We start from the raw sequence: 15,955 nt of genomic DNA, 5'->3' as shown, positions 1-15,955 counted from the left end.
GATGGTAAAGCGTCTGCCTATAGTAGGGGAGACCCCGGTTTGATCCCTGGGTCAGGAAGAACCCCTGGAGAAGGAAATGGCCACCCACTCCAGTACTCTTGCCTGGAAAATCCCATGGACGGAGGAGTCCAGTAGGCTACCGTCCGTGGGGTCGCTAGAGTCGGACACGACTGAGTGACTAAACTATGTACTATGTAAGGATAGAAAAGATATTTTATAACATGCAAGGTCTCCATTTTACTTCAAATAACCATTTCTTAGGTAGTCACTGGAGAATGTGCTCCACTAAAACAAAGAGGGTAGTAAGCCAAGAAGGAGGAAGACATGGAAAGCTGGACGCAGATGAAGGCAGAGGCAGAGAGGACGCCCAGCATGATGGTGAGGGGGCCCCAGCAGGTCTACAGAGAGGCCAACTGCAACGGGTCAACAAGGACTCAGAGAGGGCTGTCAACAGGGAAAACAGAAACCTCCAAATTACCACTGCATCTGACTGTGCTGAAAGCATTTCAAACTTCTGTGGGAACCTAGGGGCGAAATTTATAAAGGAGCACAGAAAACGAAGCACGATATTTTTTTTTTCTTTTTCTTATGATTGAGTGGGTATCTGATTCCTCCTCTTTTATCCCTAATGACACTCATTAAGTTTAGTTCTCAACTAGACATCCTGGTTTATTCCTGGAATCAAGGTCTAACATGGATTCCAGTTGAAGTATAATTTTAATAATTATATAAAATAGTTTGGTTTTGACAAACTAGTGTTACCTTGGGAGGTCAATGTTTGCTTTTTAAAATTTCTAATGTTTTCCATTTTATCATTTTTTGCTTTTTGTTTTCCCTTTTATTTATTTTTATTTTTTCTAATTTTATTGATTTGATTTTTCTCCCTTTGTTTCTTGATGAGTCTGGCTAATGGTTTGTCAATTTTATTTATCCTTTCAAAGAACCAGCTTTTGGTTTTGTTGATTTTTGCTATGGTCTCTTTTGTTTCTTTTGCATTTATTTCTGCTCTAATTTTTAAGATTTCTTTCCTTCTACTAACCCTGGGATTCTTAATTTCTTCCTTTTCTAGTTGCTTTAGGTATAGAGTTAGGTTATTTATTTGACTTTTTTCTTGTTTCTTGAGGTGTGCCTGTATTGCTATGAACTTTCCCCTTAGGACTGCTTTTACCGTGTCCCACAGGTTTTGGGTTGTTGTGTTTTCATTTTCATTCGTTTCTATGCAAATTTTGATTTCTTTTTTGATTTCTTCTGTGATTTGTTGGTTATTCAGCAGCGTGTTGTTCAGCCTCCATATGTTGGAGTTTTTAATAGTTTTTCTCCTGTAATTGAGATCTAATCTTACTGCATTGTGGTCAGAAAAGATGCTTGGAATGATTTCTATTTTTTTGAATTTACCAAGACTAGCTTTATGGCCCAGGATGTGATCTATCCTGGAGAAGGTTCCATGTGCGCTTGAGAAAAAGGTGAAATTCATTGTTTTGGGATGAAATGTCCTATAGCTATCAATTAGGTCTAACTGGTCTATTGTATCGTTTAAAGTTTGTGTTTCCTTGTTAATTTTCTGTTTAGTTGATCTATCCATAGGTGTGAGTGGGGTATTAAAGTCTCCCACTATTATTGTGTTATTGTTAATTTCTCCTTTCATACTTGTTAGCATTTGTCTTACATACTGCGGTGCTCCCATGTTGGGTGCATATATATTTATAATTGTTATATCTTCTTCTTGGATTGATCCTTTGATCATTATGTAGTGACCTTCATTGTCTCTTTTCACAGCCTTTGTTTTAAAGTCTAATTTATCTGATACGAGTATTGTGACTCCTGCTTTCTTTTGGTCCCTATTTGCATGGAAAATCTTTTTCCAGCCCTTCACTTTCAGTCTGTATGTGTCCCCTGTTTTGAGGTGGGTCTCTTGTAGACAACATATGTAGGGGTCTTGTTTTTGTATCCATTCAGCCAGTCTTTGTCTTTTGGTTGGGACATTCAACCCATCTACGTTTAAGGTAATTACTGATAAGTATGATCCCGTTGCCATTTACTTTATTGTTTTGGGTTCGAGTTTATACACCATTTTTGTGTTTCCTGTCTAGAGAATATCCTTTAGTATTTGTTGGAGAGCTGGTTTGGTGGTGCAGAATTCTCTCAGCTTTTGCTTGTCTGAAAAGCTTTTGATTTCTCCTTCATACTTAAATGAGATCCTTGCTGGGTACAATAATCTGGGCTGTAGGTTATTTTCTTTCATCATTTTAAGTATGTCTTGCCATTCCCTCCTGGCTTGAAGAGTTTCTATTGAAAGATCAGCTGTTATCCTTATGGAATTCCCTTGTGTGTTATTTGTTGTTTTTCCCTTGCTGCTTTTAATATTTGTTCTTTGTGTTTGATCTTTGTTAATTTGATTAATATGTGTCTTGGGGTGTTTCTCCTTGGGTTTATCCTGTTTGGGACTCTCTGGGTTTCTTGGACTTGGGTGATTATTTCCTTCCCCATTTTAGGGAAGTTTTCAACTATTATCTCCTCAAGTATTTTCTCATGGTCTTTCTTTTTGTCTTCTTCTTCTGGAACCCCTATGATTCGAATGTTGTAGCGTTTAATATTGTCCTGGAGGTCTGTGAGATTGTCCTCATTTCTTTTAATTCGTTTTTCTTTTATCCTCTCTGATTCATTTATTTCTACCATTCTATCTTCTAATTCACTAATCCTATCTTCTACCTCTGTTATTCTACTATTTGTTGCCTCCAGAGTGTTTTTAATTTCATTTATTGCATTATTCATTATATATTGACTCTTTTTTATTTCTTCTAGGTCCTTGTTAAACCTTTCTTGCATCTTCTCAATCCTTGTCTCCACGCTATTTATCTGTGATTCCATTTTAATTTCAAGATTTTGGATCAATTTCACTATCATTATTTGGAATTCTTTATCAGGTAGATTCCCTATCTCTTCCTCTTTTGTTTGGTTTGGTGGGCATTTATCCTGTTCCTTTATCTGCTGGGTATTCCTCTGTCTCTTCATCTTGTTCAAATTGCTGAGTTTGGGAGTCCTTTCTGTATTCTGGCAGTTTGTGGAGTTCTCTTTATTGTGGCTTTTCCTCGCTGTGTGTGGGTTTGTACAGGTGGCTTGTCAAGGTTTCCTGATTAGGGAAGCTTGTGTTGGTGTTCTGGTGGGTGGAGCTGTGTTTCTTCTCTTTGTTCAGTCGCGCTGTGGGGAGGGAGGAAGGGATGCTGCAAACAAATGACACTGGCGTGCGCCCGCAGTGCCTCAGCCACACTGGGTCTGCCCCCGCTCACGGCGCGTGTAGCCTCCCTGCCCACACTGCTCGGGCTCTAGGTTGTTCCGCCGGGAACAATCCGAGGCTGGTCTGGGTTGCATGCACCTCCCAGGTCCAAGCCGCTCAGGTTCAGGCACTCAGGTAGTCCTCAGAGGCGCAGACTCAGTTGGGCCTGCGTTTTGTGTTCTTCCCAGGTCCGAGCAGCTCAGGTGATGAGGTGTTTGGCAAGCGCCAATGCTGCGACTTATCGCCTCCCCGCCACTCGGTTATCTGGGTGTAAAACTGGCGCACCTTCTCAGGCAGATGTTGACCGTCCAGACCCCCAATAAATTTTAGTTAGCAAAGAAGCCAGTTTTATAGATAATGTCTCTCTGGGGCTGCGATTGCCCCCCTCCGGTTCTGGCTGCCTGTCACCGGAGGGGGAAGGTCCGCAGCCGGCTATCTCTGTTCAGTTCTTTGCTCCGTGCGCGGGCTGGCGGTGTCCTAGGTTAGGGCCAGCTTTTCGCATGGTAGATATCCCACAGTCTGGTTTGCTAGCCCAAATTATTTCGCTCAGATAGTGCTCAGGGTATTCAGGCCAGACTCCCACTCTCAGCGATGCAGCCCACGCCGCGCCTCCCTGCCCAGCCCCCGCTTGCTAATGGCGGATGCTACCGTAGGGCTCGCAATCTGCGAGTTTTAATTGTTTATTTATTTTTTCTCCCTGTTATGTTACCCTCTGTGCTTCCAAAGCTCGGCACAGATTCGGCAGTGAGAAGGTTTCCTGGTGTTTGGAAACTTCTCTCTTTTTAAGACTCCCTTCCCGGGACGGAACTCCATCCCTCCCTCTTTTGTCTCTTATATTGTCTTTAATATTTTTTCCTACCTCCTTTCAAAGAGTTGGGTTGCTTTTCTGGGTGCCTGATATCCCCTGCCGGCATTCAGAAGTTATTTTGTGGAATTTACTCGACGTTTAAATGCTCTTTTGATGAATTTGTGGGGGAGAAAGTGTTTTCCCCATCCTACTCCTCCGCCATCTTGGCGCCTCCCCCCAGCACGATATTTTAAATAAAGCAATTATTCATTTCATGAAAGACAAAAATTGGACAAGAAACATAAACATGGGTCAGCTATGTACAATATTTGTAAGTTTATAACTATGTATACAATTACACAAAAATTCATTTATTTACACATTGTGTGTTCATTTACACAAAAATTACGATATGGGGAGGAGAGAGAGAGAGAATGTGTGGCTGTGTCTACAGTGGGTAGCAGAAGGGGACATCTGAGAGTTACAGCCTCAACCTCCACAGAAGGAAGTCAATCAAAAGAAAGTTCAAAATTTTCAAATCATTATCTCACCATTGTCTAACTTTTACTTTTTATTTTAAGGTGTTTTAAGTAAATATAAATTAAAAATCAAGGAAGAGTAGTATATAGTCACACTGAAGAAATAACAGGAGAAAAAAGCTAAAGAAGAGTTGAAGGCAGTGCGGAGAGGAAATTGGGGGTAGGGCAGGCAGAGGAGAGAATAACTGCTTTTCTTTTATGCTTACAGTGGCATCTGTGCAACTGCATGCAATAAATAAAAACTTAATTTTAAAATGACATTTACATTAAATAAGCATCGCTGCAGGCTTCCAGGAAAAGTGTTTTAAGCTATTTAAATATTCCTAGGACTCTCTTAGAATATTGGACAATGATCATAACCTGGACCTTGCATAATAAAAGCTTAAGTGACTTTACAGTGACTTTATTTGGGGTCACTTGGATTATACCTATGATAATACTATGAAGTATAAGTATCCCATTTTAGAGGTAAGAAAACCACGTTAAATAATTCACTCAAGAGCATACTGCCAGGGACTTCCCTGGTGGTCCAGTGGTTAAGACTTGGCCTTCTAATACAGGGGGTACCCGTTCAGGGACCTAATTAAGATCCTACATGCCTCGCAACCTTACCAGAACATAAACAACAGAAGCAATACACATTCAATAAAGACTTTAAAAATGATCCACATCCCCAAAAAAAACAATTAAAAAAAGAAAAAAAAGCACACTCCCAGTACAAAGAGGTTATATATGTAGCTCCCACATAGCATCAGAGACATTCAATTTTTATTGAATATCAAAAGCACAATTCTAGAAGTCAAAGAATTTTTCTAAGTGTCTAGCTTAACTTTCTTTCACTGAAAGGTGATCATGTTCAAAGTGAAACTGGAAAAGTTATTCACTAAATCATCTAGTAGCACATTTCTACTTTGATATTTATTCTACTGGCCTATTTTACTTTATTATTGTTCTCTTATTTATTGTCAAAAATAAAATGTATTACAAATTCACAATTTGTGAAAAGTTATCAAGAGTAAAGAAATATATAAGCTGTAAAACTCTACGAAATCATGAACATTTATTTATGGGGATGGCAGACAACAAACAATAGTTGTATACTGATGATCTGTGTGAATACCATATGCCCTGGAGTTAGATTCTATTTTTGATAAACTAGTCATTTAAGTGTGAAATTATAGAATATGCCTACAGTACATTACTGCCCACAGATTTAATTGCGGAAAATGTCCTTTATTTTTTTTTTTTCTTTTTTTTTTTCTTTTTTTATTTTTTAAAAAAAAAATCACATGCTCCCCATCCTGAACCCTCCTCTCTCCCAACCTCCCCATACCATCCCCCTGGGCCCTCCCAGCGCACCAGCCCCAAGCATCCAGCATCGTGCACTGAACCTGGACTGGCATCTCGTTTCATACATGACATTTCACATGTTTCAATGACATTCTCCCAAATCTTCCCACCCTCTCCCACAGAGTCCATAAGACTGTTCTATACATCAGTGTCTCCTTTAACAGTGTGAACAATCTACGATGAAGAATTTGGCTGAGGGTTAAGACTTCATCAACATTTGAACAGCTTCAAGTAAGTCAAACATTAATTTTGCCTTTTGAAAATCTTTAACTTAAACACTCTTACAAGGTGCTTATTTTTTTGACAAAACCAATGAAACTTGACTCAAAAACTATTCTTAGTTAGGTCACCTAACTAAAGAGTAATGACTACAAATAGGGTAACTATTTTCATAAGTTTTATCATAGTTCCTATTTTCCATGTTCTATAGTAGGTTGGAGTGATGGGGACAAAAATAAAAGGCAATTTTAAATGAAGGGAATGGTTTCCTGCTTCAGTAATGCCTTGATATCTCTCAGTTTCATCTGTCTCTAGTTGGATCCTAGAACGTCCCATATGGCTCAGCGGATAAAGAACCTGTGTGCAAGGCACTTTGGTTTTCCCATTATTGCTAATCCCATATCCCTGATGTCTTTATTCTATGTCACACTCTTCAAGTTCTTTCAAGAGGTTTTACTAAGTAGAGTACATGAAGAGATGGAGCCGAAGCAAAAACAACACCCAGTTGTGGATGTGACTGGTGATGGAAGCAAGGTCTGATGCTGTAAAGAGCAATACTGCATAGGAACCTGGAATGTTAGGTCCATGAGTTAAGGCAAATTGGAAGTGGTCAAATAGGAGATGGCAAGACTGAGCATTGACATTTTAGTAAGATCATGGCATCTGGTCCCATCACTTCATGGGAAATAGAAGGGGAAACAGTGGAAATAGTGTCAGACTTTATTTTTTGGGGCTCCAAAATCACTGCAGATGGTGACTGCAGCCATGAAATTAAAAGACACTTACTCCTTGGAAGGAAAGTTATGACCAACCTAGATAGCATATTCAAAAGCAGAGACATTACTTTGCCAACAAAGGTCCGTCTAATCAAGGCTATGGTTTTTTCAGTGATCAGGTATGGATGTGAGAGTTGGACTGTGAAGAAAGCTGAGTGCCGAAGAATTGATGGTTTTGAACTGTGGTGTTGGAGAAGACTCTTGAGAGTCCCTTGGACTGCGAGGAGATCCAAGCAGTCCATTCTAAAGGAGATCAGTCCTGGGTGTTCTTTGGAAGGAATGATGCTAAAGCTGAAACTCCAGTACTTTGGCCACCTCATGTGAAGAGTTGACTCACTGGAAAAAAATCCTGATGCTGGGAGGGACTGGGGGCAGGAGGAGAAGGGGAAGACAAAGGATGAGATGGCTGGATGGCATTGCCGACTCGATGGATGTGAGTTTGAGTGAATTTCGGGAGTTGGTGATGGATAGGGAGGCCTGGTGTGCTGCAATTCATGGGGTCACAAAGAGTTGGACACGACTGAGCGACTGAACTGAACTGAACTGAACTAAAATGGACTGGAATTGGTGAATTTAACTCAGATGATCATTATATCTACTACTGGCAGCTTGAATCCCTTAGAAGAAATGGAGTAGCCAACATAGTAAACAAAAGAGGCTGAAATGCAGTATGTGGATGCAATCTCAAAAATGACAAAATGATCCCTGTTCATTTCCAAGGCAAACCATTCAATACCACACTCTATTTCCCAACCACTGATGCTGAAGAAGCTGAAGTTGAACAGTTCTATGAAGACCTACAAGAACTAACACCCGAAAAAGATGTCCTTTTCATTATAGGGGACTGGAATGCAAAAGTAGGAAGTCAAGAGATACTTGGAGCAACAGACAAATTTGGCTTTGGAGTACAAAACGAAGCAGGGGAAAGACTAACAAGAGTTTTGCCAAGAGAACACACTGGTCATAGCAAACACCTTCTTCCAACAACACAAGAGAAGACTCTACACGTGGACAAGACCAGATGGTCAATACCAAAATCAGATTGAGTATATTCTTTGCAGCCAAAGATGGAGAAGCTCTATACAGTCTACAAAAACAAGACTGGGAGCCAACTATGGTTCAGATCATGAACTGTGTATTGCCAAATTCAGACTTAAATTGAACAAAGTAGGGAAAACCACTAGACCATTCAGATATGACCTAAATCAAACCCCTTTCGATTATACAGTAGACGTGACAAATAGATTCAAGGGATTAGACCTGATAGACAGATTGCCTGAAGAACTATGGATGGAGGTTCGTGACATTGTACGGGAGGCAGGGATAAAGACCAGCCCCAAGAAGAAGAAAGGCAAAAAGGCAAACTGGTTGTCTGAGGAGGTCTTACAAATAGCTGAGAAAAGAAGACAAGATAAAGGTAAAGGAGAAAAGAAAAGATATACCCATTTGAATGCAGAGTTCCAAAGAATAGCAAGGAGAGATAAGAAAGCCTTCCTCAGTGAATAATGCAAAAAACAGAGGAAAACAATAGAATGGGAAAGACTAGAGATCTTGTCAAGAAAATTAGAGATACCAAGGAAACATTTCATGCAAAGATGGGCACAATAAAGCACAGACATGGTATGGACCTAACAGAAACAGAGATATTAAGGAGAGGTGGTAAGAATACAGAGAAGAACTATACAAAAAAGATCTTCATGACGCAGATAACCACAGTGGTGTGATCACTCACCTAGAGCCAAACATCCTGGAATGTGAAGTCAAGTGGGCCTTAGGAAGCATCACTACAAACAAAGCTAGTGGAGGTGATACAATTCCCATTGAGCTATTTCAAATCCTAAAAGATGATGCTGCCCTCAATATGCCAGCAAATTTGGAAAACTCAGCAATGGCCACAGAACTGGAAAAGGTGAGTTTTCATTCCAATCCCAAAGAAAGGCAATGCCAAAGAATATTCAAACTACCACACAACTGCACTCATCTCACACACTAGCAAAGTAATACTCAAAATTCTCCAAGCCAGGCTTCAACAGTACCTGAACTGAGAACTTCCAGATGTCCAAGCTGAATTTAGAAAAGGCAGAGGAACCAGAGAACAAATTGGCAACATCCACTGGATCATCAAAATAGCAAGAGAGTTCCAGAAAGGCATCTACTTCTGCTTTATTGACTATGCCAAAGCCTTTGACTGTGTGGATCACAACAAACTGGAAAATTAACAAAGAGATGGGAATACCAGACCACCTGACCTGTCTCCTGAGAAATATGTACTCAGGTCAAGAAGCAAAAGTTAGCACTGAACATGGAACAACAGACAGGTTCCAAATAGGGAAAGGAGTACTTCAAGGCTGTATATTATCACCCTGCTTATTTAACTTAAATGCAGAGTACATCATGAGAAACGCTGGGCTGGATGAAGCACAAGCTGGAATCAAGATTGCTGGGAGAAATATCAATAACCTCAGATATGCAGATGATGCCACCCTTAAGGCAGAAGGTAAGACCTAAAGAGCCTCTTGATGAAAGTGAAAGCAGAGAGTGAAAAAGTTGGCTTAAAACTCAACATTCAGCAAACTAAGACCATGGCATCTGGTCCCATCACTTCATGTCAAATAGATGGAGGAAACAGTGCAGACAGACTTTATTTTGGGGGGCTCTAAAATCACTGCAGATGGTGTCTGCAGCCATGAAATTAAAAGACACTGGTTCCTTGGAAGAAAAGCTATGATCAACCTAGACAGCATATTAAAAAGCAGAGACATTACTTTGCAACAAAGGTCCATCTGGTCACAGCTATGGTTTTTCCAGTAGTCATGTATGGATGTGAGATTTGGAATATAAAGAAAGCTGAGCACCAAAGAATTGATGCTTTTGAACTGTGGTGTTGGAGAAGACTCTTGAGAGTCCCTTGGACAACAAGGAGATCCAACCAGTCCATCCTAAAGGAATCAGTCCTGAATATTCATTGGAAGGACTGATGTTGAAACTCCAATACTTTGGCCACCAGATGTGAAGAACTGACTCCCTGGAAAAGATCCTGATGCTGTGAAAGATTGAAAGTGGGAGGAGAAGAGGACGACAGAGGATGAGATGGTTAGATGTCATCACTGATGCGATGAACATGAGTTTGAGTAAGCTCTGGGTACTGGTGATGGCCAGGGAAGCCTGACATGCTGCAGTCTATGGGGTCGCAAAGAGTCGGACATGACTGAGCGACTGAACTGATATGTAACAAGAGATTTAAGCAAAAGAGACATTGTTAGAGAGAAAAAGAGGAGGTTATGAGGGAGGCTCAAGAAGGAGAGTATATATGTATACTTTTAGCTGAGTCACATTGTTGTACAGCAGAAATCAACACCACATTGTAAAGCAATTACCTCAAGTAAAATAATTTTAATACAATAAAAAGAGGACTTACTGAAGCTCATGTAACTGGAGGAAGACTTGAGCAGGAAGCATCTGTGAAAGGAAAAGAATCCAGTCAGCTCAAAACATCGTTACCATGAAATGACACAACTCCAAACATCTCTTGTCCCTATGAGTTGTGAAAAATTAATAAACAGAAACCTCAATGAAATAGATTTGGGAGACCAGAAGGGGAGATCTCATGCCCTGTGAGCATAGCAGAGCCTAACAGAAGAAGACGACTCCTCTTCTTTCCTGGCAAGGACACGAAGAGCCACAACCTCCTCTTTGTTCACTAGAGCTCTCCCCTGCTCCAATTCCCTCTACAAGACAGTTCTCCTTCCCCTGCTGTGCAGGGGACATGCAGGTTGGCTCATCATGGCTATAGACCCTCAGATTGCAAGTCTGCTGATCCTAAATAAACCCATCTCTACTAGAGAAATATCTGGCAGTCTATTTGCTTTTGTTTTTAAATATTTTTTTTTTTTGATGTGGACTGTTTTTAAAGTTTTTGTTGAATTTGTTCCAATATCACTTCTGTTTTATGGTTGTGTTTGCTTGTTTGTTTTTCGCCGTGAGGCATGTGGGACTTCGCTCCCAGAACAGGGATTGAACCTGAACCCCCTGCACTGGAAGGCAAAGTCCCCACCACCCGACTGCCAGGGAAGTCTTGGCCTAGTCTTGGTCACATAGAGCAGAGAACAAAATCCAATGACAGCAGGATTCCACAAAATTCACATGAGTGGAGAGTGGGATGAAAATACCACTAAGGGAAGGATTGCTATTAAAAAAAAAAAAGGTGGGAGGTAACTGTTCATAGAGACAGAGGCAGGGGGAATATGTATGAACTTGATAAGCATGCTACTCACTCAAGTGTCAAAGACCTACATGCATCTCTACCCAGCTATTAACCCTCTCCTTTTGTAAAATAGGTGCTCCCTGCTCCTGTTTAAGCAGAAAATCTCCTGAGGTGCTTACAGCCCATACTTTACCATCTCTTCTTTTGCCATCTCTCTCCAATATTTCTCCCAATCTCTCTTCTAATATGCTTTATCTTACCACACAAATAGCCCCAAATCTCCCCCATCCTAAAAACAAGTCCTTCTGACAAATGTTTCCTTTGGCAAACTCTTTCTTCTTTTCCACCAAGCTCCCAGGAAGGGAAACCCATGTACTTCCGACTTCCTCCCTGCCTCAGCATCCTGGCTTAGTTTACACTGTCTCACTGGACTGCACTTCTCGAGTCAAAAACAACTTCCTGTCACATCTAGTTGGCATATTCTGGCCCCTGCTTTTGCAAGTTAGAATACCACAGTGGTTTAAGAACATCAACGATGTAGTCACGTCCAGGGTTCTCGATCTTGACTTTGCCACCTACCTTAGGCAACTTATTTCATCTCTCTATTTTCTTATCCATGAAGAATGGTGAATAAAAATACCTATAGCACAGATTTAACTTGAAGTGAAAGTGAAAGTGTTAGTCACTCAGTCATGTCTGACTCTTTGCCACCCCATGGACTGTAGCCCACCAGACTGCTACGTCTATGGAGTTCTCCAGGCAAGAATACTGGAGTGGGTTGCCATTTCCTTCTCCAGGAGAACTTCCTGACCCAAGGATCAAACCCAGGTCTCCTGCATTATAGGCAGATTTTTACCATCTGAGCCACAAGGGAAGCCCCTTAAGTTGAAGGGGCTCAAAGCACAGCCTGACATATAGTAAAAGCAACATAAGTTGTAAGCTACTCATCATTATTATTTTACTGGGCCTTTTTTTATGGTATTTAATATTATTAATAATATCCTTAAAATCCTTCAGTTTCCTTGGCTTCTGTGATATTATTCTCTTGAAGTTCTTCTCCTCCTCTGTCATCATTTCAAGTTCCTCTTTCATTATCTGACTCTTAAGTTACTCTGGGTTCTTTTCATTTTTCATTTGACACACTGTCCTTTGAGAAACTGTATCCACTCCCATGGTCCAAGTACCCTTATAATGAACACTTCTCTGTGCTCACTCCCTCCCTCTCTCTCTCTTTCCCTCTCCAGCTGTCTGTCATTTCACCCAACAAATATGCATTGACAGTTATTCTCTGCCAGGCATCATGCCAAGCATTCTGACCCAGATTCCTGCCAGAGCTCCAGAGCCACAAAACCCATTTGACCTCTCTTGAGGTGTCTCAAAGGCACCTCACATTCGAGGTGTCCAGAAGTCCCTAATCTTTCAAATGTGTTCCTCATTCCGTATTCCCTGACCCAGAGACAAGGGCTTTCACTCACTAGGGTGCCCAATCCAGAATCCAAAGAGCTACACCTGAGCTCTACACCAGGACCCTCTCTGCTTCTAATTAGTGGCTAAACTCTCTCTCTTAAACATTTGTCTGTTGTACGGAGTTTGACAGGTCAGGAAGCGACAGTTAGAACTGGACATGGAACAAGAGACTGCTTCCAAATAGGGAAAGGAGTACATCAAGGCTGTATATTGTTACCCTGCTTATTTAACTTATATGCAGAGTACATCATGAGAAACGCTGGGCTGGAGGAAGCACAAGCTAGAATCAAGATTGCAGGGAGAAACATCAATAACCTCAGATATGCAGATGACACCACCCTTAAGGCAGAAAGCAAAGAAGAACTAAAGAGGCTCTTGATGAAAGTGAAAGAGGAGAGTGAACAAGTTGGCTTAAAACTCAACACTCAGAAAACTAAGATCATCTGGTCCCATCACCTCATGGGAAATAGATGGGGAAACAGTGGAAACAGTGACAGACTTTATTTTGGGGGGCTCCAAAATCACTGCAGATGGTGACTGCAACCATGAAATTAAAAGACGCTTGCTCCTTGGAAGAAAAGCTATGACCAACCTAGACAGCATGTTAAAAAGCAGAGATATTACTTTGCCAACAAAGATCCATCTAGTCAAAGATATGGTTTTTCCAGTAGTCATGTGTGGATGTGAGATTTGGACTATAAAGAAAGCTGAGCGCCGAAGAATTGATGCTTTTGAACTGTGGTCTTGGAGAATACTCTTGAGAGTCCCTTGGACTGCAAGGAGATCCAACCAGTCCATCCTAAAGGAAATCAGTCCTGAATATTCATTGAAAGGACTGATGCTGAAGCTGAAACTCCAATACTTTGTCCACCTGATGCAAAGAATTGACTCATTGGAAAAGACCCTGATGCTGGGAAAGATTGAAGGCTTGAGAAGAAGGGGACGACAGAGGATGAGATGGCTGGATTGCATCACCAACTCAATGGACATGAGTTTGAGTCAACTCGGGGAGTTGGCAATAGACAGGGAGGCCTGGCATGCTGCAGTCCATGGGGTCACAAAGAGTCGGATATGACTGAGCGACTGAACTGAACTGAACTGATGGAGGTTGAGTTCCCTGGGCTCTCAAGTCACAGCTATACCATTTTCTGACTCCATAACATAAGTCGTCTAGCCTCTCTAGACCTCATTTTTCTCTTCTGTAATATGGGGATGAATATTCCTTCATAAGGATGTGTGTGTGTCTGTGTGTGTGTGTTTAGTTGCTAAGTCATATCTGACTCTTTGCAACCCCTTGGATGGTAGCCCACCAGGCTCCTCTGTCAGTGGGATTTCCTAGGCCCCACTGGTGCCACCTGGGAAGCCCAAGAATACTGGAATGGGTTGTCATTTCATTCTCCAGGGGATCTTCCCGACCCAGGGATCAAACCCACGTCACCTGCATTGGCAGGCTTCTTTTCTGCTGAGCCACCAGGGTGCTGCCACAGGGACATGGTGAGTATTAAATGCAACAGTCCATGAACTGTACACAGCACTATGCATAGCACATACAAAGCATTCAATAAATAAAGATTATTTTATTAGCTCATCCTCACTGACACTATATTTGTTTAAACCTCTGACCTTTTTTGGCTAGCATCCTAACCGGTCAGCAGTAGCATCCTATCCAGTCTCCTTATATCTTACCTTGTGCCTCATCAGTCCATTCTTCATACCACTACCCAAAAATCTGACATAAAACACATTAGCATAAAATAGAAATGCAGTGAACTCAGAAGTGAATAGTTCACAGCCTCTGAATTAATCACATATGGTGGGGGGAAGTCTCCCCATATTGAATCTATATGAAAATTAGTATCAGATCAATGGTAAAGATAAGGGCCTTGTAATCAATTTTCAAACACAAATCGCATTTCCAAAATACTGGCAAACTTCCTCCATAGCAAATACTATTCATATCCATTAAACTTGGCCAAAGTAAGTGGTTAAGGTCATTTACGAAAAGATTCTAATTCCTGATTCTTTGTTAATTGACCAAAATATAAAAGAGATGAACGTTTACAACTAAATTCAATACCAAAGGAAGCCCACTAAGAAGAGAAGCTATATAACACCAAATTTTTGATAAGCATTTTTAAAATTCAGAATTGTCAACAACCTGTAAGTTTAATGAACCTTTTCATCATGCCCTGAAAAAAAAAATTGCATGAAGCAGCATTTTCTCTATTATTTATTTAACATTTTTAGTCAAATACACTTACAAAATTATTATTATTCACTCGCTAAACAAACAAGGGTATGCTAATTTTTTTTATTTTTTACCTCAAAAGTACCAGAGGGAAGAAATATTCAGAATACCTCACTTTTCATAGTTGAGTCAGCTGTGCTTTTAAAAGCTTCTGCAGCAAACCAAACCTTATGGGATAACTAATGTCTTCATTACTGCTTTCTTTGTAACTTCATCTGTCATATAATCCCATCTTGAGCTACGTTATTAAAAAGTTATAAAACGTAGAGATAGGGAGATCAAGATTAGTTCCTTCACAAATGAAACCATAAAATCAATGAAGCACCATTATTCACACATAGATAAAAGGAAATGTACAACTTTTGCTGATATTATGCCCCCAAAATACTTGAAAGGCAGAGTTTCCACATCATTGTACAAGTCCTGGTCACAAATTTCTTATCATGTGCGTGTATTTGAAGAGTTGAGAAGGCAACTTGTTCAGAGAATTTGTTAAATGGCTAAAGACAAGAGACAATTCTAAAGAGAAGGTATTTTTGAAAATTATATCTCTGTCCAAACTACAAGAATCTTATTTCCAAAATATATTTGTTAGTAAATAATGCATCAGAGTCTTCTGAAATATTTGCAACTCAAATTTATACATTCCTTAGCCCTGTCTAGAATTAAAAGTGCACAGATCTAAAGTGTTTATTTTTTGTGGCAGTCTGGCTTTCAGACCATATGAAAAAAACAAACACTGGCATTTAACTTAAAATAAATTTTAACAACGAATAGGACTAATAATGTATTTAACTTCTGGCCTAATAACAGCAGTTCCCATAGGTTGCAATAAGAGAAAAATAGCAAGCATAATGTGATGAAAGAAATATACATGAATTAGATGAGATTAACAATTCTCTACAAAGCCTATTCAAACTGCTGATGAAACTTTCTGAAAGGTTACATGAATCATTTTTAACCTTTCAATTTTGGCTTACAGTTACTATATTCTTCAAAAAAATCATTAGCAATAGTCAAGAGTTTCACATTATTGAGAAAAGAAATCTTGAAAGAAGCAGTAGTTTCTCTTTCATTTGACATATCAAGTC

The 15,955-nt window shown here is 40.3% G+C and overlaps 1 protein-coding gene across 1 annotated transcript in view; it reads right to left on the bottom strand.

The window, feature by feature from the left end:
- Positions 1 to 15,955, bottom strand: part of LOC147355054 (uncharacterized) — a 258,489-nt gene that overhangs the window by 205,020 nt on the left and 37,514 nt on the right. Inside the window, exon 2 of the mRNA XM_086346594.1 lies at positions 10,364 to 10,404. Coding sequence (XP_086202720.1) covers positions 10,364 to 10,404 — 41 coding nt within the window. The remainder of the gene's footprint in view (positions 1 to 10,363; positions 10,405 to 15,955) is intronic.

Source organism: Bos grunniens, chromosome 17 (assembly GCF_055505025.1).
Source record: "Bos grunniens cultivar Pamir isolate PY7600 chromosome 17, Bosgru_T2T1.0, whole genome shotgun sequence".
Lineage (NCBI taxonomy): Eukaryota > Metazoa > Chordata > Mammalia > Artiodactyla > Bovidae > Bos > Bos grunniens.
Note: the sequence above shows the minus strand (reverse complement) of the source record. Positions and strands in the feature narration are given on the sequence as shown.